Source organism: Cebus imitator, unplaced genomic scaffold, assembly GCF_001604975.1.
Source record: "Cebus imitator isolate Cc_AM_T3 unplaced genomic scaffold, Cebus_imitator-1.0 Scaffold238, whole genome shotgun sequence".
Taxonomy (NCBI): Eukaryota; Metazoa; Chordata; class Mammalia; order Primates; family Cebidae; genus Cebus; species Cebus imitator.
Window position 1 is genome coordinate 2,010,572 of NW_016107553.1, and position 1,238 is coordinate 2,011,809.

The window sequence follows — 1,238 nt, forward strand, 5'->3', positions numbered from 1 at the left end:
TTTTTGAGATGGAGTCTTGCTGTGTTGCCCAGGCTGGAGTGTAGTGGTGTGATCTACGCACACTGCAACCTCCGCTTCCTGGATTCAAACGATTCTCCTGCCTCAGCCTTCTGAGTAGCTGGGACTACAGCCATGTGACACCATGCCTGGATAATTTTTATATTTTTAGTAGAGATGGGGTTTCACCATGTTTGCTAGGTTGGTCTTGAATTCCTGACTTCAGGTGATCCACCTGGCTTGGCCTCCCAAAGTGCTGGGATTGCAAACTATGTGGCACTGTTTTAATAGCAAAACACTGGACTGTCTATCCACAAGAGACTGGTTGGTTAGCAAATGGCTGTTATTTTATAGACAGAATGTTATGCAGATTTCTGCATGCTTATATGAAATGATCTCTAAGCTTCACTATGAAAAAAGGGAGTTACAGATAAAATACACTTCTTTTTGTGTAAAGAAAAAGTAGGGGAAAGAACATATTTAGAAAGAACATGAGAATATTATTTCTCATTCAAAATAATACACTTTTAAACGTTTAACAAAAAATGTCTTAATATCTTAATAGATCTTCACACCAAGTAATATCATTGAATAGGTAAAATAGTGAACCTGCATCACTGTCACCGCTCCATAAGTCACAGCTGTCCAATAGATAGAGCCGACCATTATTCCTGCTGCAGCAAATGGACAGGCTTTTGAGATCAGTCTATCTGCAAGATCCAAGACGTAAACAACTGGACCTATAATACAAAGAAGACAAGTAAAGGTTCAACACAGGGTGGATTTTTAAAATGACTTGTTTGATATTTTCTATAGATCTAAGATACCTTTCTCCCCACCCCCACAAAAGACAAGGTCTCATTTTGTCACCCAGGCTACAGTGCAGTGGCATGATCGTAGCTCATTATAGCCTTGAACTTCTGAGTTCAAGTGATCCTCTTGCCTTGGTCTCCCACAATGTTGGGATTACAGGCATGAGCAACTGCACCCATCCTAAAATACTTTCATGAAGTTGGATGTTTTGATGCTTTAGAAGTAACTTATAAATTTGATGGGAACCCCGACTAGAATAGTTTAGAATTTCTCAGTCATTTGCACGAATAGCTAAGTATCATTTCATAAATTTTCGGAAATAGCCTTCTCAATTTTTTATATTTATTAATGAACCTAAAATTAGAGTCTCAAATACAGTTGCTTCTTATAAAGGAAACAGTCCTCTCACTTTCATTTTTTTTTTTTTT

General features: G+C 38.0%; 1 protein-coding gene across 1 annotated transcript in view; it reads right to left on the minus strand.

The window, feature by feature from the left end:
• Positions 1 to 1,238, minus strand: part of MARCHF5 (membrane associated ring-CH-type finger 5) — a 65,425-nt gene that overhangs the window by 14,350 nt on the left and 49,837 nt on the right. Inside the window, exon 3 of the mRNA XM_017498204.2 lies at positions 607 to 737. Coding sequence (XP_017353693.1) covers positions 607 to 737 — 131 coding nt within the window. The remainder of the gene's footprint in view (positions 1 to 606; positions 738 to 1,238) is intronic.